The sequence below is a fragment of the Hemicordylus capensis genome, chromosome 8 (assembly GCF_027244095.1).
Source record: "Hemicordylus capensis ecotype Gifberg chromosome 8, rHemCap1.1.pri, whole genome shotgun sequence".
Taxonomy (NCBI): domain Eukaryota; kingdom Metazoa; phylum Chordata; class Lepidosauria; order Squamata; family Cordylidae; genus Hemicordylus; species Hemicordylus capensis.
The window spans coordinates 2605595-2632622 of NC_069664.1; the positions used below are offsets into that span (position 1 = coordinate 2605595).

The 27028-nt window shown below is 48.6% G+C and overlaps 1 protein-coding gene across 2 annotated transcripts in view; it reads right to left on the bottom strand.

Annotated features, from left to right (window-relative positions):
• Positions 1-27028, bottom strand: part of ANTXR1 (ANTXR cell adhesion molecule 1) — a 158098-nt gene that overhangs the window by 7235 nt on the left and 123835 nt on the right. For both annotated transcript variants that reach the window (XM_053270047.1, XM_053270045.1), the window contains exons 15-17: positions 22154-22249; positions 20784-20951; positions 19141-19221 (exon numbers count right to left, since the gene is read on the bottom strand). In XM_053270047.1, the coding sequence (XP_053126022.1) occupies positions 19141-19221; positions 20784-20951; positions 22154-22249 (345 nt within the window). The remainder of the gene's footprint in view (positions 1-19140; positions 19222-20783; positions 20952-22153; positions 22250-27028) is intronic.

Genomic DNA, 27028 nt, shown 5'->3' on the forward strand with positions numbered 1-27028 from the left:
GAAGCTCCCAAAATCTTGAGAGTCCACTTGCCTCATGGGCAAGGAAGGATGTGCTTAACAACGCCAACAAAAATATCTCCTTCCTGTTCCTATCCCTTCCAGGAGCAGAGATAGAGGGGAAGCTTGAGGAGAAACTCCTCTTTTAAAGTTTTTGGGGAGAGACGAAGGACATGTTTGAGGGGAGAGAGACGGGTTATTAGCTTTGATGGGCACTGAGTTTAGAAAAGTGAGAGGAGTTCAGCTCACTGTGGAATGCACTTGCTGCTGAGATTAGAACTGCACTACCCCTGTTGGCTTTTAGGAAACACCTGAAGACAAAGAGTTCAGTAGAAACTCAAATGCTTAGCAGGGGGTCTGCACTGCACCCCTGTTCCTCCCTTTCCCCTCCACAATAAACTGACTTCTCTCTTCCCTTACCAGTATTAGCCTCATTTGCAGATGTGCATCAATACCATCCATGGTGAACACTAACCAAGTTCCCTCCTCATCCTGGTTTGCAAACCCACATCAAGTCCTGGTTTCAAATTCTGGCATACTCAGCTTACCTCTGGCCCTCTGTGGGACTAGTCATAGGCCACAAAGTAAAAATATGGACAGCAGTGACAACCCCCCTGCCCCCTGTCCGCCTTCCAGAAAAAAAATGTTTCCCCTTCTCTTTTCCTTTCCTCTGGGAGGGAATGACTAGCCCACAGAAGGATTGGGCCACGATGGCAATGGAGGCTGGAGGCTGCCACCAGTGATGCAGTTGCCAATTCAGAAGGGCAGAAGCGGCGCTCTCCCTGGCAGCAGCCATGCCCACCCCACCGGACAGAGAAGCCGAGAAGTACCGGCGTTCCGTCCTTGCGCGTTCCCCGTCCACTACACCCCTGGATGTGGTGCCTAAGCCCAGCCTTACATCATCGTATTAGCAGGCTGTTTCTAGTTGACTCGCTCACTGCCAGATCCTATCAGCCAATGCTGGGGAAGCTGGAAACCAAAGTGCCTATCTGCATTTACTCGTAATGCCTTGATTCACTGTCCCTTGGCAGGCCGGCCGGGGAGCCAGCCACAGGCCTCTACTGCTGAATTTGTCTGCCTCTTTCATGGCTCAGCTTTCCAGCAGACGGGAAGATGCAAATGTAGGCATAATACATTGAGATGGCGGGGGCAGGAGGGGCATGCCACCTTTGTCCTCCCCCACCCAGGCCCAGCAGACATGATCGAGTGGTTGGGGTTTGCGGCGCAGTGGGACGGAATGCAAGGGTGACGCAATGCTGTTGTACTGCAACGCAAATGCAACAGCAAAAGCATACACGGTTTCCCTCCAGCTGGCTAGCCGCTGACAACATCATTGTCTGCTAAGAAACATCTGCCTGAGCTTCGAGCATGCAGTGGGGGGGAGCGGGCCCTCCTCTGAGGAGGTGACTGTTCTCTTGTTGCAACTGGAGACGGACTTTATATTCGTCGTGGTCACTGAATTTCACCAGAAGGGAAATTCCCACTGGCCTGAGCATTGTAACGTTGGCCATTTATTGTAGTTTCTATCTGCGGATTGTTAGAGCCGCTTTGAGAATCCCATAACTAGGTTGGGAAAGAGGGATATAAATGCCTAGATAAATAAAATACCAACCAGTTTGTTGAGCCATAGCTATAACAAAAATATCTAGTTAAAACAATTTTTAAAAATGCACCGGACACTCAAAAATGTATTGCAGACAGATTGTATCTACTTGTCACATACTTTGACGACAGAAACTAAAAAGCTGGCTACTTTCTCATAACATGGGGCCTGGTGTTGGCCAATACATTTTTTGCATAGAACCCCAAAGACCTCCCAGGATAAACCGTTGTAGAAGTTACTACAGCACCAATCAAAGTAAATGGATCAAATCTTCTACTTCTCCAGACCCACATCGACACAGACATTCCACAATAGGAATTCTGGCAATATGGCCTAGATAAATAAATAAAACATTTGGCATGATGGATACGACGTTCATATATGAAATATATTCCTATTTCTACGACATAGCCGTGAATCTCCAAGACACACAATTCTGCATCCTTCTTAACCCCATATTCAGTGGGGTGGACAAGTTCAAGCTTGGATCCCAGCTTGTTAAATATTGCTTGGAAGCATTGTGCCACAACTCTGAGCAAATACTGTGGTCATAATAACCCAATACAGAATTAAGATAACTGAAACCCATTGAAATTAGTTGGGTGTAAGAGAAGCAACCTGCCTAGATAGCAGGAGGCTGTTGGATCGAATCCCCGCTGGTGTGTTTCCCAGACTATGGGAAACTCCTATATCGGGCAGCAGCAATATAGGAAGATGCTGAAAGGTATCATCGCATACTACGCAGGAGATGGCAATGGTCAACCCCTCCTGCATTCTACCAAGAAAACCACATGGCTCTGTGAGCGCCACGAGTCAACTCTGACTCGACAGCACAACCTTTCCTTTCCAGCACAGAGCTTAACTTTGTGCTGGATTGTGGCCTGTGGTTCAGATACGCTGAGCAGCTGATGTCTTAACTGCAAATAAACTAGATGTATTCAGAAGAAAACAGTACAGCAATGTTACGCCCTGCTGAAATGGATTGCTAGAGGGCAGGCTTCATCTAGGGAACACCCTGCAGTTTTACAAGAGATAAGAGAGAGTGAGGAGAGTCTGTTGAAGAGTAAGAAAGAAAGGTGTAGCTAGAGGGAGGGAGAACTATTTGGGTGAGACATGGACGCACTGACATGATCCCAAGCACGCCCAAAAGCCAACAGACAGGTAGGGGCAGGTAGGCTTCAGGATGATAGGACCTACTTCACTTTGCTTTTTCATGTGAATCCCAAGGTCTACCAACTGGAACAAGTGAAAACAATGGCTCAGTGGGCAACGTTAATTACCTGCAGCACCACACACTGAGATGCAAAAGTAACACACGTCTGAGTTACTATAGATCAAGGGATCTTACACAACCCCACAGTAGGGCAGCACAAGGACCTGCTTATTGGCAACCAACTGATACACTTATACAGAAGAAACACGGAGCGTGAGAGAGAAGCAATCTGCATGGCAGAGAACTGGGTTTTTTTAAACTTGTCATTTTAAGGGCTGGCAGCACTCTGGAGCATAAAGTTCCATGGGGCAGCTGGGGACGACTAAACAGAGCTATACGCCTTGCCCATGGACCACGCGGGTAATCTGTACAGGGATGCATCTTTTGTTGTTGCTATTTCTAAACAGTTGGAAACCAGGAATCCTTGATGATCTACTGCAAATCACCAAGAGGTCAACCAGGAGATCCCAGCCACCTTTCTGTTTGTCCCTGCCCTATAACAGTGGACAACAGGCAGCTGTGAACCACAATCTGAGACACACGTGAGCAGAGGAGATGAGGCAGGAAAGAGCAAGATTGAAACCCTGGGCCTGCAAAGGGCTGGATGAGCTCAGACGCTGACAGGGTATTTATGAGAATCTTTCTTAGAAGGAGTACATCTGTGAAGTCCCACGCACAGCAGGCTTGTTAGACAGTAATGTGATCTCATTTGGTCACAGCTGTGTCTGCCTCTTGCTTGAGCAGCACACTTAGGGGTCAGACTGGGATGGATGGGGGAGTTCTGGGATTAGGACTCCCAAAGGCGACTTATTTGGCAGGAGGAGCCCCAGATATGCTCTCATGACAATTCCCCAGTTTAACCTCCACCCCCAAGTTTCCCCACCTGTAGTTATCACAGGAGGCCAGTGGGGGAGCAAAGAGTGTCTCGTGGTGTAGTGGTTAGAGTGCTGGACTAGGACCGGGGAGACCCGAGTTCAAATCCCCATTCAGCCATGAGACTTGCTGGGTGACTCTGGGCCAGTCACTCTCTCTCAGCCTAACCTACTTCACAGGGTTGTTGTGAAAGAGAAATTCAAGGATGTAGTACACCGCTCTGGGCTCCTTGGAGGAAGAGCCGGATATAAATGTAAAATAATAATAATAATAATAATAATAATAATACTGCAGTTCTGATCTAAATTGCCCCTCCCACAGCCACCTTTGGAGAGAAAAAGAATTCCAACTCTCATATCACATCTAGTCTGGCCCTCGGTGAGCTACCTGGACTTTTTAAAAATCCCCACTCCACCTCGACACACACACGTCCCTCCCTTGCCTTGACTCCTGAAATGTAACTCAAGCAGCAGAGGACCAATTCCTCCTGCAATATTTGTTTTCTTTATTTATGCCCAAGTATTTAATAAAAAGCAGGGACCGCTGCCAGCAGAAACTCAGCCAGAAATAAGCACGCCTGTGATTGCTTTGCCTGAAACTGTGTGCAGCTGGGATCCGAAGAATCACGAAGCGAAGGCTGCATCGATCCAACTGGGGCCCCAGCCGAGCCCCCATCAAAATCCACTCAAAATATTTAGAGGAGACGGTTTTCATTGCAATTTGAGATCACAGAGTCATATGGAACACGTCTCCCTCCCCGCCAGACACAACTACTATCTTCAGGGGCAGAATCTGGGGCCCAGTCTGAATACAGCAGGTGCTGTAGTTTCCCTGGAGTGGGTCAGAAAGCTGGCCGGCCGGCCACTGGAAGCACCTACATGCATTCTTAGTAGTGCATCTACAAACGGCTTGTGGAATTCTCTGCCACGGGATGTGGTGGATGGCTTGAAGAGGGATTTGGATAACTTCATGGAGGAGAGGTCTACCATCGGCTACTAGTCGGAGGGCTGTAGGCCACTTCCAGCCTCGGAGGTAGGATGCCTCTGAGTACCAGTTGCAGGGGAGCAGCAACAGCAGGAGAAAGGACAGGCCCTCACCTCTTGCCTATGAGCTTCCTAGATGCATCTGGTGGGCCACTGTGCGAAACAGGATGCTGGGCTTGATGGGCTTCCTTGCGGGGCCTGATCCAGCAGGGCTGTTCTTAGGTTCTTATGTTACCTATAAATCCCTTAACGGCTTGGGCCCAGGGTATTTAAGAGAACACCTTCTTCATTATGAACCCCACCGCCTATTAAGATCTTCAGAGGAGGTTCGTCTGAGGATGCTGCTGGCTCATCTGGTGACGACTCAGAGGCAAGAGCCTTCACTGTAAGTTGCCCAGGACTGTGGGACGCTCTTCCTGCTCAGACTTCAGCTGCTCCGTCCCTGTTGGCTTTTAGGAAACCACTGGAGACGTATCTCTTCAGCCAAGCTTTTCAGCTATTTAGTGGTTTTTATGGATAGTTGTTTTAATTTGAACTTTTATATGTTTTAAATTTTCTTGGTTTGTTTTAATGTTGTAAACCGCCTAGAGACTTCGGTAGGGGGCAGTATACAAATATGCTAAATATATATAAATGAAATAAATAATACTATATCGCAGGGCAGCATTTGCAAACAGGAGGCTGAAAATGCCCTCAGCAGCACTTTGCATTGGGTTGCGAAAGGCTTCCAAGGGGTCTGGGATTCTCAAGCTTCCTGTCGGGGCTTCAAGTACTTAATGTCACTTCTTCAGTGAAAAAAGAGGAGCCACCACTGTCACTTCACCTTCCTGTCTGGGATTCTCAAACTGGGGTCCCCAGATGTCGCTGGACTACAATTCCCATCACCCCCAGCTGCAGTGGCCGCTGCAACAGTCGGGCTTGGAGAAGCTGACAGGCTTTTCTGCATCAATTTTCTGCTCGAGTGCCCGCTCCATTTTGCCAGGCATTCACAGGCAGTGGAGGGAACAGCTCTGCAATTTCCAGGTCAAGGAAAGAGAGGCAAACCTACCGCCCACCTGTGGCTGGAGCATTCCTTGGTGCATCGGATGTTGCAGGCCCCGCTCCCCTCCTCCAGTGGGCAAAATAAGGGCAGGCGGTGTCACCCTTCCTTGGCCTGGCTGCAGGACAAAGCTCTAGCATCACGCGAGGCACTCTTTCCCGCCGCCCTCCACTTGCTGGGGGGAAATGGCGTTGGGGGAAATGTCAGGGAGCGCTGCAGCTGCTGCCGCCAGGACCGCAAAGCACAGGGCAGTAGGTAAACGGGTGAGTTTTGAAAAATGCCCCCCCCCCCGACCATTGCCTACCACCCCTACTCCCACCCTCCTCCCCCACAGTGGTAACGTCTTCAAAGGACTGTTGACTCTGCCTTACTAATGGTGGTTCTGAGGCATGGCTGGTCACATTAACATCTGCTGCAAAACTCCATGAACTGGGGACGATCCGGAGGACACACAATCAGTTCACACAGTTCACACTGCTACTAAGAACATAGGAACCCAGGAAGCTGCCATATACTGAGTCAGACCATTGGTTTATCTAGCTCAGTATTGTCTGCCCAGACTGGCAGCGGCTTCTCCAAGGTTGCAGGCTGGAATCTCTCTCAGACCTGTCTTGGAGATGCTGCCAGGGAGGGAACTTGGAACCTTCTGTTCTTCCCAGAGCGGCTCCATCTCCTGAGGGGAAGATCTTCCAAGGCTCACACTTCTAGTCTCCCATTCAAATATAACCAGGGTGGACCCTGCTTGGCAAAGGGGACCAGTCATGCTTGCTACCACAAGACCAGCTCTCCTCTCCTCTGGAATATCACAAGTTTTCATCACAAGTTCTCAAAGCAGTTTACATAGAAAAAATAATAATAAATAAGATGGTTCCCTGTCCCCAAAGGGCTCGAAACCTAAGAAGAAATGTAAGGTGGGCACCAGCAACTGCAACGGCCACAGGAGGGATTCTGTGCTGGGGCTGGAGAGGGCCGGTTGCTCTCCCCCTGCCTCTTTGCTCGTTTGGAGAGGATCTACTGCCTGGAAGTCCCTGCTCAGCAAATGCCAGGCTGGAAAGTCCCCAAGGGTGACTACGCCGCCGCTCTCCGGCTCTTCACAGAAGAGGGAGAAGCCAATCCCGCCCATGAAAGGAACTGCTGAATCGAATGGCAAGAAGGAAGTCTGGGAGGAATTCTGAGGCTCTTCTGCTGATAATGTTATACCAGGCTTCCCCAAGGGACTGCAAAAAGCTGACCTAAGGGAGAAAAGGCCTCTTTTCAACCCACAAGCCAAATGGCAAAACAAACCTGGCACCGGAGCTGCATGTGGCAATCTGAGAACGAGACGGATGCCGAAGCACCCGACGCTCGCAGGCATCGTGCGGCCACAAACAAATCAAGGGGTTAGCAAACCCTATAATATTGGAATGGCCCAGCTTCCTTGTCTAAACAGATGGTGGCAGTTACATCAAAAGACAAGGAAGCATCAGGATGTGCATCCCAAATTGAGCTGGTAACCGTAGGAAGCTGCCTAACACGGAGTCAGGCCCTTGGTCCACCTAGCTCAGTACTGTCTGCTCTGACTGGCAGCAGCAATCCTGTGCCTCAGGCAGGAACTTCTCTCAGCTCTAGCTGGGAACTGAACCCAGGACCTTCTGCATGATGAACAGGCGCTTTCTCACTGAGCTACAGCCCCAAACCACGGCACATGGTTTAGAAAATGAATGGCCCGGCCTGCCCCTCACCCTGATGCCTTCCAGACCCTCATGCTGTGGGCATATCTATACAATTCCAGCCAGGATTTTGTCTGCCACACTTCTGAAAATACCAACAGTGCCACACGTTTGTGGAACCAAATCAGCATGTTGTGTGAGGTTCCCAAGATTGCAAGAGTGCAGTCCTTCCTTTATAGGTGTGGCTGTGCTTAACAACTCCAAGAAAAATCTCCTGGTTGTTCCTGTCCCATTTCAGCCATGATTTTATCTGGGTGATTTCTGAAAAATGCAATAATTCCACAAGGTCTGGGAGATTACTGAAGTTCCCCCTAAAACCCAAAACAGAAGTATCTAATATCTGAATAGCTCAAGAGAGGGGCTATAATCACAGGAGGATATGCCCATTCAAGACTTTTCTTGAATGGGCCTCATTACTGATTTTTCAGGACGCATGATTAAGCAACAGATGTTTCTAGCCCTTTGGATTCAGGGTGCTACTAAAGTGTTTAGAAAATGTTGGGAGATCCAGTTATAGTTTGGCCCTATAACCACTGGCCTAAACCCAACATTTTTTACACGTGGAAAATCACACAACTTGACAAGCAAGGGGTTAAAGGCACAACAGCAAGAACTGAAAGAGGAAACAGAGAGGGTCCTGGATGCTTTTATAGAAATTGATCTGGGACCTCTGTGCTAATCCCACACAAGTGGCCTTTACCCTTTAAACCACTCGAAGAAAGCTGCAGTTAGTACTGCTGTTTTAGGATTGACTCCAACACACACCACATGGACAGAAGATCCACTCCACTGCGCTTTGGTGGGGGGGGGGAGTCTAGGGTCATACAATACCCTAGATGCAAATGGAGTTCATAGTTATAGGTGCTCCCTATTTTTCATGAGTTCCACTTATTCAGGGGCATAACTACTATTGGGCAAGGGGAGACATTTGTCTCCGGACCCGCCGCCTCAAGGGGCCCTCCAGAGGCAACTCACGTGATCATCATCCCGGCTCTCCAGCACCTGCGCTTCCTTCAGTGTTCCAGAGGTATTCCTTCACTCTCTGTCTCTCTTGAGCCCCCTCCCTCTTTCCCCCCATCTCCTTTTTGCTCCTCCTCCCCTTCCGGTCAGGGCTGTCACTGGCTGGCAGGTGGGCATGTGTCGTGTTGGAGCCCTCCGCACGTGGAAGCAGAAAGGTGCATCAGCTGGCTGGCAGGTGAGCAAGAGAGATTGCTGTGTGTGAGGGATGCCCATGCCCTGTTTATTGAGGCCGCTGTTCCTGGCTTCCCGCCTTGCTGCTGGTTTAAGCATCTGGCCACTGCTTTGTTCGTAGGCAGGGAGGGCTGCTGACTGCTCTGTGTGTGTGTGTACACACACACACACACACACACACACACACACACACACACACACTCACTATGCTTTTTGTTACCACTATTCAGCCTCCTTAAATATTTCTTTACTTCATGAGCTGAGCTTCAGTGAGGGGGGCCCCATTTTAAAATCTCATCTCTGGGCCCACTCCAACCTTGCTACACCCCCGCACTTATTCATTTTTATTCCTCCCTCCAAGAAGCTCAGAGGGGCATATACATTTCTTCTCCCCCCCCCCCGCCCAATCCTGCCCCCCATTTCAACCAAAACCACCTTGTGAGGCAGGTTAGGCAAAAGAGCCATCCTAATGCCGGCAGTGGCTCCATTCCTGCTTGCATGAGGGGGTGTGGGTTTCTGCGGCCTCCCCTTCCTCAGGGGAAGCGCTCTCTGCAACAAGCAATTCTGCCCCCGAGGATGGCGCTGGTGAAGTGTCTGGGCTAGCTTCAGGCTCACTGCACCGGACCTCCTGGGCCCTTGAGAGGAGGGCTGCCGATCTTGAAGTGGTGAAATTACTAGAATTGTGGCTGAGTGCAAACAGCCTCTAACAGCACAGCAATGTCTGGCCTCAGGGGTGGCGTATGAGCCGGCTGGCCTGCCAGTGCTCAGGACGGCAGGACAGGCTCTGGGCTGCTGCTCTTTCTCGAGCCCTTTGGTGCGCCACAGTTCCGAGAAGCCGATGAGCGGATCAGTCAGGGAGGCTTTTGCCTGCTGTCTATGAAGTTCCAGGAAAACAGCTAATGCTTGGATTAATGTTTCCATGGCTGTATTAATGGGGAACAAACCACAACAACAGCAGAGGAGAAGAGGGATTCCATTCCAAAATTCTGCAAAAGCAACAACAAAGGCCAGTGATTTTGCAACCGTGGTTTTGCAAGGGCAGTCTGATGGCGAAGGAGATGGCCATGTGCAACGCGTGACCCCCTAAGCTGAAAGCAGCCCACCCACCCAGCCGAGGACCTTGCGGCCTTCCAGGATGCCCAGCAGCTCCACCCACAGCTTTGCAGTCCCACACAAGCAGCAAAGCTGGGAGCCTGACCAAGCCTCTGGTGAGCCACTCTGTGAACAGAGTTGCCAGCCAACCTGGGAAACAAAGGAGGAACAAACAGGCCCAGCCAGCTGGGGGCGGGGAAGGGGCGGATATGGAGCCCCAGGGGCGGGACAAGACGTGGGGAAGCCGATTTTAAAACCTGCATATTCTGAATTAATAATGTTTGTGTTTTGAATTTTGTTCCACTTGTGCGTGCATGCATTTGCACAGACCCATCCTGGGCAGAGGGATCTTGGGAGCATGTCAGGGTGTGCATGTATGCAATTCAATTCAATGCCCCCCCCAACCACTGGATAGAAAAATGTCTCCTTTATGAATTTGTGAGATAATCTTAAAATTGAGAAACAAGCAGAAGAAAGGGCAGAAGTCTCGTGAGATTCAATATGAACTACTTAACATATAATCTCTGCTGGAAATGCAAATGCCAACACCTCTTTCAGCAGAGCTGTGGCAAAGTCATGAGAGTAATACATTGTGCCTTATATTCGCTCCGGGCATATTTACGAATGGACCTATAATTTTATCTGGAATGGTAAAACAGCCACATAATGGCTTCTTTTAAAGACAACTTAGAAGTCAAAACCATTGACTCACACAGCTTAGTTTTTAAGATGCTTCTTTACTCCTCAAGCAGACCTACTGGTATTAGTTGTGTATACAAGACAATATTCTACATATGGGTAGAATATGATTTCTAGACCATCTGTGGATATCCCCCTGCCCTTTGTTTTAACCTCACAAATATTCCAGAATATTTTAATAGTTCAAGTTAAGACCCTTCCTAATAACTGTGTGCATTTTACATGTTATTAGGTTGGATTTATGAGCCCTGCTGTAAAAAAAGGTCATCCAGGTGTGCCATGAATGGGTTTTTAATTCTCCTTTACTAGAAGAAAAATGAGTCTCTTGCAAACGCCAGAGGTGAGGGGCTGAACCTCACCCCAAACCCATCCATTTCTCCCTGCTCTTTTCTCTCATTACTAGCTTGGTCCCACACCAAGTGAAATTGGAGCTCCCCACCTCCGCTTGCTGCTGTTTTCCCTTGCTGTCCCATGACTCTGTGCTTGCCTCTTTCCAGTTAGGATGCATGCCCAGAACAGGCCGCTGTGGCTGGGAATGATGGGAGTTGCAGTCCAACAACATCTGTGGACCCAAGTCTGAGAACCCCATCCCCTAAGGGGATTATCTTACAGCCCTGACATGTACTCACCTGTCTAAATGCAAACCAAGGTGGACCCTACTTAGCAAAGGGGACCATCCATGCTCTCTGCCACAAGACCATCTCTCCTTCCTGCTGCCCAGTGCCAACCTGGATCTCTTTTCTGCACCCAACAAAGCCCTTCTCATTTGCTGAGCCTTGACCTTCTGCTTTTAGTCTTGTATTTTTAATCCTTGTGCAACACTGGTGTTTTAAATGTCATTTTATGCTGTCCTGTTGCTTTAATATGTTCTCTTACGATCACTAAGAAAATTTATGTACTGCTTTTCAAGGAAAAAAGTTTCTCCAAGTATTTTTCGTAGCAAAAGGAACATTTTTGTCTTTTTATCCATTATTGGCTGCTCTGAGAGCCTTTGGGCTGAAAAGTGAGGTACAAACACTTCAAATAAAAACACACCAACAAAGAAAACAAGCTTCCCTCAGCATCCCGTGTCATGCGACAGTGTGTCATCGGCATGAAATTTATGCAATTTCCCCCCTTTAAAGCATGGGCTGCCGGGGGGGGGGGATATAAACACAGTTTTCTGACAGCTTTAAGATGCCCTTTGGGCCTAATTTTGAGTTGAAACACATTTTTATGGTTGGTTGGCAAATTCCTGAAAAAACCGTGTTTATAATAGAAATGCAAGACACAACTATAAAATACCACAAGTGGGCGCCATTGTAATTAGGAGACCCCAGCTCCCATTCCTGTTAAATTGGCAAGGGAAGGGATGTTTGTATCCTCAGGGGGGGAAACAGCAGCAGCAACACTCCTTTAAGGGGGGAAAGAGCAATCTATTTGAACTATTCTCCTGAATATAAAAATAACTTCTTTAATACAAGCAAAATAGCACAGCTAGCCCCCTCTAGAATGTGGCAGGCCACAGGAATCTCATGGCTAGAAACAGCTGGTAAGCCCAGACCATTTCCTGGTTCGAGGCTGAGAGAAACACATCCACAACCTCTTTCATCCACCCGAGTTCCTCAGAATGAACTTAGGAAAGGGGTTTCGCCCCTCACCCTGCAATCAACAGTGTAATTCAACAAAAGCAGCAGCAGCTGACCAACGAACGGCTGCAACCAACGAAGCCACAAGTACCACTCAAGATTTCTTTTTTTTAACCAAAAGGTACCCCAGCGACGCTTTTCCCCACTTCTGTCTGCTTCAGCAGTCTCCACCTTGTCCTAAACTTGCTAAGTCAGGGTTCTCAAACTTGGATCTCCAGAGGTGGGACTACAACTCCCATCATCCCTGTCACAATGGCCGAAGATGATAGGAGTTGTAGTAGTCCCAGTGTTCTCTCTAACAGAGATCCCCAGCTATTAGGAACTACAACTCCCAGAATCCCCAATCAAAAGCTATTGCAGCTGGGGATTCTGGGAGTTGTAGTCTATAACATCTGGGAATCCCTGTTAAAGGGAACACTGGTCCAAACACCTGGGGACCCGGGCTAGAGAACCCCTGTGATAAGCCGTTTCTGGGAGTCATCTGTATCTCCCAGGGAGCAGAGGGTTGTGCTGAGAGTACGAGATCAAAACATCTCAATTTCCCAGTCCTCTTTTCACTGGTACCTGCCCCTGGAAAACCACGGTCTCTATTTTTGGCCTTGAGAGGTGTCTTATAAAATCTTTTTTTAAAAAAAACAAAACCTACAACCTATGAATTGTCTGAGAAGATTCTTCAGGACTCAGCTCCAACCATGTCTAGAACATAAACCTGTGTAGGTCAATGATAGATACATCTTGGCTCTAGCCTATATTCATTTGTTGACTCCATATACTGCTTTTCAACAACAAAACGTTGTTGACACTTTTGGTTGACATAACAAAAGGAATGAGGTGGTTTCCCCTGTTCCCAAAGGAGCTTGCAATCTAATCAGAAACACAGGGAAGTTTCCTCAGCACAGATGACTTCCCACCACCAGCCACTGGAAAAGACACTGAGGCTGTTCACACAATCGAGAACAGGGTAGGACAAGTGTCTTCCCCTGGGTTGGGAGCTGTGAGCAGCTCCCAGTTTTTGCTTGCATGGAAGCAAGCTACTAGGTAGGAGGAGGGAGAAGCGATCGTGTGGAAGCAGGAGCTTTCATACCCAGCACTTGACCAAGGTGGTAGGGAAAGCTGGCCTACCCAACTCCTCCCTCCTGCACCTGCGGTGTTCCTCCCTTTGAGCCTGTACTCTGGCCAAACCTTGCTGCCGGGGATCTGGCTCAGGTACCTCAACTTCAAGCACCTCAGGGGCTTTATCAGGAGGAGAACGGGAAGGAGGCAGAGGAGCCTGCAAGCCTGTCAGTGCTGGCTCTGCTAAGTCAAGTGGAGTCTCAACCTGTCCCCCCTGCTCTGAGTCTTCATCTGAGGAATCCTCCTCCACGACCCCCCATGGGGGTCATCCCACCTAGTTATTTGATCCCACACAACTGAAAATTGGGATTGCTCACAGCTCCCAAATCTGGGGAGCACACGTATCCTACTCAGTTCCCGACTGTGTGAATGGCCTTGCTATGTCAAGGAAAATGGCCTTATTATGTCAAGATGTCTACAAGGTACTGTAGACATCTCGTCCTTATCCCAATAACCCCCACTTTAAAAAGGTGCCTCTTTGCCCAGTAAGCATATGCATGTGAAGGAATGCACATGATGAGAAGGCACAATATGTTGCATAGCGTAGCTGGTCATTCCCCCACTGCAATTTGGGCCCACAGTCTAACACTTCTCCCCCCTGATACCCATGTCGACTAAGGAGAACACTTCATGCATCCAGTGCAATTAACTCTAGTCTATGAGAGCTTCTACCAAAATCAATTATCAGTCTTGAAAATACCACAAGAGGTCTCATTGTGTTTGCAGCAACAGACTAACATGGTGTCCTCTCTGGAGCACGTCATTCTAGGACAGGCCTGCTCAACTTTGGCCCCGCAGCTGTTTTTGGACTACAGCTCCCATAATCCCCAGTCATAATGACCAATAGCCAGGGATTATGGGAGTTGTAGGCCAACATCTGCAGGAGGGCCAAAGTTGAGCAGCCCTGTTCTAGGATATCTTTGAGAGAACAAGCCCACTTCTGGCAGAATGTCCAGGAGAAGGAAGGGCTCAGAGCCCATCCAGAGGCTGGAGTGAGGGCCAGCCAAGGGCAGAAGATGTATGGATGGTGAGGCGGAGGAGAGCTGGTTTTGGGCTAGCAGGCATGAATCATCCCCTTTGCTAAGCAGGGTCTGCCCTGGTTTATATTTGAATGGAAGGCTATATGTGTGAGCACTGCAAGATGTTCCCCTTAAGAGGATGGGGCTGCTCGGAAGAGCACCTACATGCTTGCATGCAGAAAGCTCCAGATTCTCTCCCTGGCATCTCCAGATAGGACTGGGAGAAACTCCTGCCTGCAACCTTGGAGACTGGCAACAGACTACCAGTCTGTACTGTAGTCAATTCTGAGCTAGATGGACCAATGGTCTGACTTGGTATATGGCAGCTTCCTGTGTCCCTACGTTTTCTCCTGTCCTAGGTCAGGGGGATTCCCAACCTGGGCCCCCAGGTATTGTTGGACTACAAATAGCCTTTGGTCACTGTGACAGGGGATGATGGGAGTAGTAGTCATAGTCTAAGAACTTCTGCAGAGCCAAGCTTGGGAAGCTCTGACCTTGAGGCACTGTACAGACAAGACCCCTCCGGTAGCTGGCCCAGAGCTCTGCACTGTTTTAGAAGAATTATCATCAGTGCTTCAAGCCAGCTCCTTTAATTACCCAAAGCTCCCTTTGAGTTGTTGGTAGCAACAGGACCCAATACCTGCCTCATGAGTGTGTAGAAAATAAACAGGATCAGAAAACAATTTTGCAGCTTAAAAAAGGGTGGGGGTGGGGGGAGACCCCCAGGCCATCCAATCAGCACTCCAAGCCAGAGAATTAATCACTTGCAGGTACCACCAGACCCTCTTTCCTCTGCACGGACCCCACTGCTAGATGTTGCCTTGACTGAATTGTTAAGGTCTAGCTGGGACTGCCTGCAACACTGAAGCGGAACAGAGGAAGCGGCCCTGAAACACAAAGGCAAAAGCCTCCCACCTGAACCTGCCCATGCAGTGAGGCTTATCACGGGAGGTCCTTCTCCAGGACGCTTTCAAGGTTACACACTACAACAGTGTCACTACATGTCCATTAAGCGTGCTTCCGTGCTGCCTGTGTTTCGACATCACAGTCCCTGCGCTGTCAGCAAGGGGCCGTTCACCTTTCCGACGCCGCCTTTCGGATTTTATCCTTGCATTTTAGACCTACAATGCTGCAAGTATTGCACCAGTATTGCACCAAAAAAACAACAACTACTGTGTTTTCCCATTGTAGGAGGGTTGTGCAAGCTATATATGTTTTCAAAACAATCCTGAGAAGCCGAAGCATTATACTGCTGAACAGCGTGTAATCTGGAAAGCACCCAGGTATCCCTGCCTGGAGTGGAATCTCCTTGGCTGGGGCACACACCCCACTGCCCCCAAAAATGCTTTCCTGACTCCTACTCTTCTGCCTTTTGGGTGCCAGGCCTGACCAGTGTTCCCTCTAACAGGGATTCCCAGACGTTGTGGACTACAACTCCCAGAACACCCAGCTGCAATGGCTTTGCTTGGGGATGCTGGGAGTTGTAGTCCGCAACATCTGGGAATCCCTGTTAGAGGGCACACTGGGCCGGACCCAGGAGGGCTCCTTCTTGTGTCACATCGCAAGGAGAGCACATCTGTGTCCCAATGACAAAATGGCTTTGTTGACGGAGTTTTATCAAACCTGGATCTCTGCCAGGGAACAACCATGAACACAGCTCTCTCTGAGCCACTTGCACTATCTTGTAACGACACACCGTTGTCTGTGTTTGTTACATTGGGAAGCGATGTTATTTGAGCTGAGCGCATCACTATCTCTGCCTGCTCCTAGAGGGGAATTTTTTGGCAACTGAAGAATTATGATTTTTGAGAAAGAAATTTGATCTATGCTTTTCAGGCAGAAGCCTCCAGACCGCCTAATGCCTCCTTCCCTCCCCAGGGACTCTTGCTGTATGTTATGTTTACATTGATGGAAATTTCATGTCAGGCAGGAGCAACGTTGGTGCGTCACTTGGTCAAGAGAAAGCATTTTTGTGGCACTTTTGAAGCTCTCACAGGTTTCTCTTTGAAGGTTCCTCAGCTGGGGGGTTTTCTTTTATAACTCTCAGTGGGGAATTCTCTTCTTGGTGTCTTTAGAAAATATGATTAATGCAGCCTCTGGAATTATTTGTGTCTAGGTTTCTGGGAGATGGAGTAAGTGGTAGGATTTGTGGGTGTTGTTTCCACCCTGTCTCCCCCATGGATTCGAAATGCTCTTTGCACCAGATTTCCCTTCAGTGTTGCTTGCAAGGAGGACATCTTTTGGGTGTCATAGGATGGGATCATAGGAATCATAGGAAGCTGCCATATACCAAGTCAGACCATTGGTCTATCTAGCTCAGTATTGTCTACACAGACTGGCAGCGGCTTCTCCAAGGTTGCAGGCAGGTATCTCTCTCAGCCCTATCTTGGAGATGCTGCCAGGGAGGGGACTTGGAACCTGAGATGCTCTTCCCAGAGCAGCTCCATCCTCTAAGGGGAATGTCTTACAGTGCTCACACTTCTAGTCTCACTTTCGTATGCAACCAGGGCGGATCCTGCTTAGCTTAAGGGGACAAGTCATGCCTGCTACTACAAGACCAGCTCTCTTCCCATAACTTCAGGTTCTGGGCACAGCTGAAAACCGAACATACATCTCCTAATTGTAAGAAGTGCGACTGAAGGACAGGGGGGTGGGGAGACAGTGGCGCTGGGGTCATGTTTATGCTCGGGTTGCACGCAACCTGAGCATATACTGAGCCGGGCGGCAAGAGCACCTGGCTGAGGGAAGATCCCTCAACGCAACGTGCTCCCTCAATGCCTGCCTCCCCGCCAGCAAAAATTGTTGTGTGCATGACCTTAGAGTTTCAAAACCCTGCAAAACCAGAGGCAGCAGCTGGGGAGAAGAAATCTGTACATACACCAAGGACGGTGATGGTTCTATCTCAATGATTTTCAACTCCTAAAGAAAATAAAATCTGTCTCCAGCCAGAGGGTGGGGAGAGAAGGAAAATCTGCCTGGCTTTCTTTCTTCTTTTATGGAAGACGTGTTAACCGAGGCATATCACAAACACTTTGGTTCTGCCTCCACCATTACGGCATTGCTGCCGCCTGAGCATGTCTCTATTACATCACCCTCCCAGTTATGTCATTGCCACACGGGGATCATTACGAGCTCTGCAATGTAAGGAAATTTAAAGGAACAAAGAAACTTCCCATATGGCACCTCGAGGTCAGAAGCAAGCCAGGAAAGCAGCTGCTCTTCTCCATGGGAGGTGAATTCTGCATGGAAGGCCTGCTTAACCCCTGAGTGTACCTTAAGAGCTATTTGCACATCCCCACTCATCCACCCAAATCCATGCCAAATGAGACTGGACCTTTACAGTGCAGATGTGATGTCCCTAATCTGCGGGGAACAACTCTAGCAGGTAGCCCTCCACAACTTCTAGGAGCCGGTATGGAGAGACTCTTTGCACCACCCAACCACCCACAGCTCCTCCCACAGGAGGGATCAAATTATTATCATCTCTTGTTTACACAGTCAGGCAGGTGTTATTGACTGGTTTGTTTTATCCAGACATTGAGTCCTTCCCAAGGACCTGGGATGGCTGAATTTTATTATCAATGTTGTTGCTGTTGTTATTATAGATCTCGTCACAGAATATAGGCTGTTCCCAGTAATGTTGCTTTTTGTACTTGGCTGATGGTGATTTCTGTGGCCCCTATGGTGTTGAGGTGCTCTTCAAGGTCTTTTGGGACTGCACCCAGGGTGCCAATTACCACTGGGATTATTTTGGTCTTTTTCTGCCACAGCCTTTCAATTTCAATTGGTAGATCTTTGTTATTTTGTGATTTTTTCTATTTCTTTTTCTTCTATTCTGCTATCCCCTGGTATTGCTGTGTTGATGATGATGATGATGATGATGAATAATTCGATTTCTATACCACCCTTCCAAAAATGGCTCAGGGCGGTTTACACAGAGAAATAATACATAAATAAGATGGATAAAAATACCACCAGCTTCTCCTGTTTGCTCCCAGACTGACCTGATGAGACCCAAAAAGAGGCAAAACTCCTGGATTCACAAATGGGGTGAACTTTGTCAAAGGGGCAGATCCTGAGCCACTGAATGCATATGCACACAGACATACCCACACCCCCCTGACTTGGCACATTCCTGGTCATGAGTGGCTGCATGTGTGCCAACTGCATTCCATGAAGGCTTCTCGTAAATTCTGGCACAGCAGCATTGATGGGAGCTGCTGCCCCAGAGCATGGAGAGGGCGTCACAGTGCAACACCACCAGGACAAGGGGAAGAATCATCCCACTGTGCCCATGCTAAGAAGTTAGCACCAGATCCTTTGCTTTTCTGTACCACCGAGTATAATTGTGTTATACATCACAGAAAAACCAGCTTGCTTTCATTACTGTAACTAAGCCAGGTTAACTGAAAACAAGAGCACATTATTCGCCACTTTACCCTTGCCACAATAATTTCTCATGTCAGTATGTAGATTGCATGCCCCTAGGGGCAGAGACCTGACCTCTAATACTTTGTAAAGTGCCATGCCCAGTGATGGATAAGCATTTTCATTTAGAAATCTACACAAATGCAACCGTCTCCCTCTTTGAGAAAGCATGCCGATAAATGGCCAACCAGACACAAAATGTCTAAGGCAGGGGTTCCCGAACTAGCATCCCAGGTGTTGTTGGATTACAAGTCCCAATGGCCTTCAGTCACTGGGGCTGGGGATGATGGGAGATGTAGTCCACCAGCATCTGGGGAATCACCGCTGGGAACCCTTGGTTTAAGGCAGGGTTAGTGAACCCTGGCTCTCCAGCTGTTGTTGAACTACAACTCCCATCATCCCTAGCCACAATACATTTTGGCTGGGGATGGTGGGAGCTGTAGTTCAATATCAGCTGGAGACCCAGGTCTGCCTATCCCTGTTCTAAGAAAACCTTCCTCCAACCCCTCGGAAGCTTTGTGCAGAACCCGTGATGGGAGAATGGCAACAGTACCTTGTCCCCAGGCTGAGGTCGCATCACGGAAACACGGTCGTATCCCTTCCGCAGCAGAACCCAGAGGGCGTCCAGCTTCCCCTGCAATTGCCATGAATACCGTTAGCCTCAAAGCTCACTGAACAGACTCGCTTGCCATTTCTAAAGGCCTGAAAGCTAGCAGAGCTGCTCTGAGGCACACACGGACCGGCTCGTCCCACAACCCACAAGGACATAAAAACTGCCTTGTTGAATCAGACCGGAGGCTCACCTCACCCGGTTTCCGGTTTCCCACAGTGGCCAGCCAGATCTAGTCTCTTCCTGAGGGGCACATGGTGGCAGGAAAAGGGCAGCCCCTGGCCATCAGGAGGAGCTCTGCACTTCAAACTGGGCAGGGGCAAAAAGGGTAGCCTTGCTTCGCCCCACTTTTCCCCTCCTCCAAGCCCTCCCTGCTCCCTGCAATCTCGAGCCAAAAATTATCACGAGAGAACTCGGTTCAGCCCTAGATAAAAATATGCCACAAATGAGCAAGGGTGGAATGAGGTCTTAGGGCCAAGGCATCCTGGACTCTGAAGGGTTTTTTTTTTAAATTTGCAACCCAAAAGAGACTTCTAAAAAATCAATTTCTTATTTGAACTGGGCAGGGACGCAATATGCAAATGTGGTGGCTGTTTTGTGAACGAGTTCATGGAGGCCAAAAAGAAAATTACAGGCATGGCAAGCATCAGCTTTGGGGAGAGACACACACACACGGTTGCTTCCTTCCTTCAGGGACTTCCTGAACAACGGCAAGGTCCTTCCTGTCCCTCCAAATAAGCCAGAGATCTGAGCTTCCAAGAAGGAACACGTTTCCTTAGGAACACTTGACACACGGGAAGCTTTCATTTCTGGACCGTATGGAAATGTACAGATATAGAAGCAGCCATGGAAGAACTTTACCCAGCAGTGGCCACATATGTGGGCAAGGGAGTCTCCTGAACATCTGTTCACCAAAAGGCTTTTGGCATGGCTACAGAAGAATAGCTGGAGATGTTTCCAATCATATTGTTGTGTATTTGGGTTGTCCTGAAAATTGTGAGTGGGCTTATTCCCTGGCAACTGATGGGTGACTGGGGACATAATGGTCCTTAGTGGGTGGAAACCTCTCTCTAGCCGCTTCGAATGCCTGAGTTTTCAGCTGGTAGAAACAACAGTCATGGTTTGAATTAGGGCTGGGGCTTGCTTTAGCTATAATTATCTCAGCAGTGCCTTGGCCAGTGGGGTGTAGTGATTAGAGTGTTGGACTAGGACCAGGGAGACCTGAGTTCAAATCCCTGTTCAGCCACGAAACTCACTGGGTGACTCTGGGCCAGTCACTTCTCTCTCAAGCTAACCTACCTCACAGGACTGTTGTGAGGATAAACATAACCGTGAATACAGCTCTGGGCTCATTGGAGGAAGAGCAGGATATGAATGTAAGATGATGACATCTAAACCAGCACCTTGAATTGGGCCCATAAGCAATACATTAGAACGTAAAGCCCAATATAACAACATACAATATAAACCCTTGAATTGGGCCCAGTGCAACCAGTATAGTATTGATGTAATATGCTCAGCTCACTGCATGAATGGGGGAGGTGGTTTCAGGAGCTGTAGAAAAACAAATCAGACAAGAGACGCACCTTAATAGGAGAATACCACTTATGGGGAGAAGAGGACCGCCGCATGTTGCTTCCAAGACTCCTGGGCTCTGGAAATTCATACTCTTGTTCTGGCATCTTGACTCGGGCGTTCTTTGCTTTCTCCAGTTTAGCACCTTCTTCTGTTGATCCCTTTTCTCCCCAGCGAACCTGGGAGGCGGGTGGGGAGACATCCAAAAGCATTCAGTTCCTATACCACCTGGACTGTTTCTCCTCCCAAATTAGGAACATACGAACCTGCCATATATCAAATCAGACCCTGGGTCCTTCTAGCTCAGTCTTGTCTACACTGACTGGCAGCGGCTTCTCCAAGGTTCCAGGCAGGAATCTCTCCCAAGCCCTCCCTGGAGATGCTGCCAGGAATTGAACCTGGGACCTTCTGCATGCAGATGCTCTCCCACTGAGCTACAGCCCCACCCCCCAAAATGGCAAGCATGGGTCTTCCATCCAGGTACTGACCACACTGAGACCTGCTTTTCTTGTGGGGGAGGGCGGGGGGAGGGGCTAAGCCGTGAACCAGCCCCCCCCTTTATTCCAATATCTTCCAAGAGTTCTCTTGAGCAGGGGCTCAAGACGGCTCCGTGTTCTTTAAAGGAACCCCACCAGGGGCGTAGCAAGGTTAGAGTGGGCTCAGAGACAAGATTTTAAAATGCTACCCGCCTCACTGAAGCTCAGCTCATGAAGGAAAGAAATCTTAAATATATATAACCTTAAATATATATAACAGAACATCATCCTAAATTATTTTTAAAAGGTTTTGTAAATTGTGGACGATGCAAGTCATTTCATGGTACTAGAGAAAGACATGCTGTTCTGGTAGCTCCAGGTCTTAACACTCACATCAATTTCGGAGGATGAAGACAACTGAAGGAAGCCCGGGTGGGTGCGTGGCTGGGGGAGTCAGTCATGTGACTTGCCTCTGGGGGCCCCCCAAGGCAGTGGGCCCCAGACAACTGTCTCCCCCTTGCCCTATGATCGGTATGCCCCTGAACCCCACCAGCACTGGGGAAAGCGCAGCACTGCCCGGTGGTCACAGCCGCCTCCACGTGGTGCCAGGGAGACCATGCAGTGCATTCGGCTTGGGCTGAAGCTTCACACAGGCCCAATAGACAAGGGGTCAGGGAGCCACACTTAGGGCTGATGGAGGCTGCTATTGGCCACGGCAGGGCCTTACCACGAAGCACACTTTCTGCCCTATCCAGAGCTCAGCTCTCGGCTGCAGGAGTCCTCATTAGCGAGGCACAACGGCCATTGCAGGTTTCAGTAGCACTGAATGAGGTCAGCCAAGCCTTGCCAAGGACTCCAATGCAAAGACGCCACCAGTCGGCAAGGAGCTTTTCCTTGCGTCCTACCTCCATCCGCTTAATCCCCCCAACGCCACGTCCGCCATAATAGGAGGCATCCACCGTTGGCCACTTCTTCTTGGGAAGCCCGTCGTCATCTTCTTCCTAAAACAAAGAGGGACAAAAGAGGCGCCCTGTTAAAGCTTCCGCTGATGGGGAATAAAGGAAGAGCCAGTTAGTGACGGCAGCCTTACCTGCTTCCAAGAGCACTTTGAAACCATACATTTATCTGCTGCGCTAGATTCTGCATGGTGTGGGGCAACTTTAACTCACAGTATGTTGGACTGAACATCACAGGGCAACAGGCTTCAACAGCCTTAGTATGAGGGTTCAGATTCAAACTCGGGGCCCCAGAAGTTGTTGGACTACAGCTCTCATCCTCCCTTTGGCCACTGTGGCTGGGGGTGATGGGAGCTGTAGTCCAGCAACTTCTGAGGACCCGAGTTTGAGAACCCCTGCCTTAGAAAACACAGCAGGACACGGCTGTGTGGCCATTTCAAACTCTGTCTGTATTTTACATCTGAAGTAAGACCAGAGGAGAGCTGGTCTTGAGGTAGCCAGCATGACTTGTCCCCTTAGCTAAGCAGGGTCCGCCCTAGTTGCATATGAAAGGGAGACTTGATGTGTGAGCACTGCAAGATATTCCCCTCAGGAGATGGAGCTGCTCTGGGAAGAGCATCTAGGTTCCAAGTTCCTTTCCTGGCATCTCCAGGATAGGGCTAATACTGAAGAAGATAATACTGAGCTAGATAGACCAATGGTCTGACTCAGGATATGGCAGGTTCCTAGGTACCTATTAAGGACAACGCAGCTGGATCAGAGGAAATCTTCATCCAGTCTGGCACCCTGCTTCCCAAAATGCTCACAAGCAGGGTATGAAGTCAGCAAGACTCACATTTTGTTTGTTCCTAGCAACTTATATTCAGAGGTAGACCGCCTTTGAAAATGGAGGTTCCAGTTTGGCTACCATGGCTAATGGCCATGGATAGATGTCTTTCTCCTCTATTAATTTGTTGCATTCATTTTCTGCCCACGGAACTCTCAATTCTCATGTAACGGAGCTGGGCACCTTTTACAATCACACCCTGAAAGCACAGAAACTGAGCAGACAGGATCCTAAGAGGTTATGGAGCTAGCAGCTATGTCAGATACCTGAAAAACATGCACCTCCATTAAGAACACTAATACTTCAGCACAAGATCATACTGTTTCTCATTTAGATCAGATGTTGCTATTGGAGAGGAGCATTTCTCCTCTTAAAGTTCTGTTCATTAATTCAGCCTAACAGGAGGTAAAACCAACACTTAAGAATAGAGTCTCTTTCAAGCTTCAGAGACTGTTCTCAATAGGTATTTCCTTGGCCTGGCGGGCAGAGTGGAATGTGATCTGTTATCTCCAAGGCACATGAACTTGAGACTGGGGAGATGGTTTTATGCATGGGGAGGCTACGGGAAGCATTAATCGTGTCTCTCCAGTACGTGCTCATCTTAGGAGAAGAGAGAGCGAGCGAACGAACTAATGTGTGTTCTATTGAGGCCTATGTGGATCTGCACTAAAATAAAATAATTTTTTAAACCAGAATCCTGAGCAAAGGTAATCCAAGCTCTGCAACAATAATATGGAGTTCTGCAACCCATGTCAATTTTGCCATTTAAGAACTCTTACACAATTGTTCTTACTTGCATAATTCTGGTTTTGCTACTCATGGGGAAGGAACAAAAAGATAAGATGGGTACTGGCTCTACTGAAAATCCAATTCTGCAACTCTTCTGGATTCTGAGAATTTGCCCACATGCTCTCTAGCTTGATCGTTACAATTATTTTCCCTTTGTTTCCACCTCCCTTCTCTTCCTTCATTGCCTACCTTCTTTCTCTCTCTCTCTCTAGATTGCTGTATAAATACTAATACCAACCCACCTCTTTTTAAAACAAGAATTTGGGTCCTTCTCTCAGATATTTGAGCTTCAACAGAATGGCAGGATGCACACAGCCTGGACACAGCAATGGTATGTTACCATCCATGCTTATTGTACCCAGCTCCCAGAAGTCACCAGGCTTGGAGATTGTACCTTGTATATGCTCAGGAACTGCACCACAATAAGAACATAACAACCACCTTGCTGGGTCAGGCCCAAGGAAACCCATCTAGTCCAGCATCCTGTTTCATACAGTGGTCCACCAGATGCTGCTAGAAGCCACAGGCAGGAGTTGAAAGGGGCAGGCCCTCTCTGCTGCTGTTGCTCCCCTGCAAATGGTACTCAGAGGCATCCTGCCTCTGAGGCTGGAGGTGGCCTAGAGCTCTCCGACTAGTAGCCATTGATAGATCTCTCCTCCATGAACTTATCCAAACCCCTCTTCTAGCCATCCAGGTTGTTGGCTGTCACCACATCTTGTGGCAGAGAATTCCACAAGTGGATTATGCGTTGTGTGAAAAAGTACCTCCGTTTGTTGGCCCTAAATTTCCGGGCAATCAATTTCATGAGATGACCCCTGGTTCTAGTGTCATGTGAGAGAGAGAAGAATTTCTCTCTGTCTACTTTCTCCACACCATGCATGATTTTATAGACCCCTATCATGTCTCCCTGCAGTCGTCTTTTTTTCTAAACTAAAAAGCCCCAGGTGTTGTAGTCTTGCCTCATAAGAAAGGTGCTCTAGGCCCCTGATCATCTTGGTTGCCCTCTTCTGCACCTTTTCCAGTTCTACAATGTCCTTCTTTAAATGTGGTGACCAGAACTGTACACAGTACTTCAGGTGTGGCTGCACCATAGTTTTGTATAAGGGCATTATTATATTAGCAGTTTTATTTTCAATCCCCCTATTGATAGGATTATTAGAGAGCCATAGATATTCTTTCACACACCTGCATACTCTGATTTTCATCACAAGCAGTCTTACTTGCAAAAAGCACCCCCCCCCACCGTTACACCCAGGAAAGACCGATCAGAAACAATGCATTCCGAACAGGTCCATCTATTCAGCCTTTCTATTCAGCAAAGCATGACAATGGTCATGTGCCACCATGGCACGTTCTGGGATATAAGTATCCCCAGTTCCAAGACCCTGTGTGTGCTTACACTTGGGACTCCAGCAGAGACTCCAGCGTGGCCCCATTTGGGACCAAAACTTTGTTCTTAAAAAAAATAAAAAAATTCTAAGTTTATGTAAATGTGGCCATTGGCTGTATTAATAAAGATGGACTGATCATTTGGGACCAAAATCGGCCCACACAGCATTGCCTTTTAAAAGGCAGGGAGAGCCGCTCCGGCCCGCGCTGCCCAATCCAAACGGGAGGGAGGCCACACCCCCTGCACCTGATGTCAGTCAGAGGGGTGTGGCTAGCCAGCCCCCTGTGCCTGACATCAGACGTGAGGGCGGGGCCAGGGGGCCGTGGCGGCAGCTGAACACGGGCCACCGCCAGCCTCCCTCCACTCCTGTGAACACTGCAGTTACTTGGAACCGAAGGGAATTCAAGGCAAGAGACAAGGAAACCAGAACTATTGCAGCTGTGGGGGGGCCATTTCCTTCCTTAGGCAGTGCTGGTTAATGTTTCCTCTCAGATCATAATTAGGAGAATGTCTCCTGAAAGCCGGCCACTCCTCTGTGCTGTTGAATGAGATGCCCATTAGAATGGAGAGTGGGCATGCCACATTCCTACGCAGGCGAGGGGGCAAGGGGCATTTCCCCCATCTGTGTGCGGAATGAGTTTTGTTCTGGGCAGCAGTCTCAAGTCACTGTGTGTGCACATGTGTGCAGAGTGGGGCCTTCCTGAGTCAACCTGAGCGTGGTCTAAAACTAAATGAGTGGACGTCTAAAAAAAAATGTGAGCATGAGTATATGTGCATGCATGCCTTGGAGGGAACCCTGGCAAGGGTGTGTGTGAATGTTTGTGCATGAAGAAACAGCAGTCTGCTGTTAAGGGGGAGGGGAGTGTTGTGGGCTGGCTGAAGACACCTTGGGCTTACTAGGTTGCTCCCATGTGGGTCCACTGCTTTGTAGGAACGGCTGCCATTTGCCTCCACTCAGAGGAGTTGCGAGATACTCAAAAGATCCGGGCTCACAGCCCTTCCTTTAGTAATTAAACTCAGACATGGCCCCCCCACAAAGAATAATTGCATCTGGTTCCTCCCCAAAGGAAAACCGGGGGGAAGTAGATGCTGTACTGTGGCCTACAGTGTCTGTTTTGTCCCCAGGGTGCTTTCCAGATTAGACCCTGCAACGGGGTCATGACGTATCTGCGAAGTGTGCTTCTGCACTTCCTGTGTTGTGACACTGCAGTCTCTACGCTGTCAGCAGGGTGCTGTTCGCAATTCGGATGCCCTGATTCGGATTTAATCGCTGTGATTTATTGCTATAATGTTGTATGTCCGGCATAAAAAGGTTGCTGTATTTCCCAGTTGTTAGTTTTTGTGAGACTGCTCCCCCTGGTGGTAGCGTTGCTATTTACGGTTTGAATGTGATTTGCCTGAACTGAAACGTTTTGCCACGGTTGAGAGGGCAATCTGGAAAGTGCCCAGCACAGCACCCTTTGGGGAAGAGACAGAGACGAGAAGCAGCCAGAGGCGTATCTAGGAAAAATAGCGCCTAGGGCAAGCACTGAAATTGCGCCCCCTGTCCAAGCATCTGACACCCATCTTTCAGATAACTTTACCTTAATGTCAGCTGAAAAATACAAGTCAAGCTTGTTAATCTTTTAATATTTCAAAAACTATTTAGCAGTAGATATAGCCAGGCCAAGAAAATGCTGGAAAACGACAAATTTCAGTATGCTGGGGCTCATGAAATACCCAAATATTATGTGGAGGTGTACTTAGAAAAACTAAATAGAAGTGCCTGTCTAATTCTCTGCTATGCATTGTAGCATCATGATTATATAAGTTTTAAAAA